A 1,072-nucleotide genomic window follows, 5' to 3' on the forward strand; every position below is an offset into this window, starting at 1 on the left:
CCTTTTTCCACCTGGCAGAAGCTTTTCCAACCTGTCCTGTCTCCCCTGACGCTATTCTCCTTGCAGCAAATTGGGCAGCGAGGAAGGTAGAGGTGACATCTGAGATCTGTTGAGACCAGATGTCACAGACCAGTGCGGGGGGAGCACAGTAGAGGAGTGCTACTCATTAAATTCCACCTTAGAGAGAGCAGCTTCAGGGTACACCTGCTCTTCTAGTGTCAGTTCTGAGGGGTGTCAGTACTTCCTCACAGCTTAATACCACGTTAATTAGAGCCATATCGGTGTCTCTTATCTCCTGGAAATGGAACACCCGTTTCAGTCAAGACACAATAGTACATTTACCTAATAATTCTTGTTCATTCTTAGCATGGCCTGTTGCTACAGGACAAGGGGTGGTGGTTTTAAACTAAATGAGGGGAGATTTAGACTAGATCTAAGGAAGAATCTTTTAAGGAAGAAATTTTTCACGTTGAGAGTGGTGAGACACTGGCCCAGATTGCCCAGAGAGGTGGTAGAAGCCCCATCCCTGGAAACACTCCAGGTCAGGTTGGACCTTGGGGCTCTGAGCAACCTGATCTAGTTGAAGATGTCCCTGCTCACTGCACGGGGGGTGGACTGGACGTCTGTTGAAGGTCCCTTCCAACACAATCCATTCTGTAATTCTAAGGTCCCTCAAGGCAGCTGTCAGTTGTGCACATGCTGGTCCAACCACACTAAGTTGATTCTTTAATTTGAAACCAACATATGAGAAGTTTTGCCACTTCCCAGACACATTTAAGAAGCGAGTCAGTAAGAACACGTTCTTCGTGCTGGTGAGAGTGGTGGATGAGCTGTGGTGAGTTACCATCTTCATTTCAGGGTGGGAGATGTGGGTCAGTAACGATACAGAAGTCTGGCGTTGTGGTTTTTAAACCCTGTCTGTGCTGACAGCTGAAATCCCCTACTCTGACCAGTGAGACACCTACAGTGCTGAGCCCTCTCGTTGGAAGAGCAGGTTCTCAGTTTGTCACTGGGAACATTTAAAAATCACCAGTAAAAGGGGAATCTCAGCCACTTGGTTCTGCTCGTGGGA

The 1,072-nt window shown here is 47.8% G+C and overlaps 1 protein-coding gene across 1 annotated transcript in view; it reads left to right on the forward strand.

Moving 5' to 3' along the window:
- RAPGEF1 (Rap guanine nucleotide exchange factor (GEF) 1) overlaps nucleotides 1-1,072 on the forward strand; it is an 83,318-nt gene that overhangs the window by 77,997 nt on the left and 4,249 nt on the right. Inside the window, exon 15 of the mRNA XM_010132656.1 lies at nucleotides 743-835. Coding sequence (XP_010130958.1) covers nucleotides 743-835 — 93 coding nt within the window. The remainder of the gene's footprint in view (nucleotides 1-742; nucleotides 836-1,072) is intronic.

Source organism: Buceros rhinoceros, unplaced genomic scaffold, assembly GCF_000710305.1.
Source record: "Buceros rhinoceros silvestris isolate BGI_N320 unplaced genomic scaffold, ASM71030v1 scaffold4730, whole genome shotgun sequence".
NCBI classification, from domain to species: domain Eukaryota; kingdom Metazoa; phylum Chordata; class Aves; order Bucerotiformes; family Bucerotidae; genus Buceros; species Buceros rhinoceros.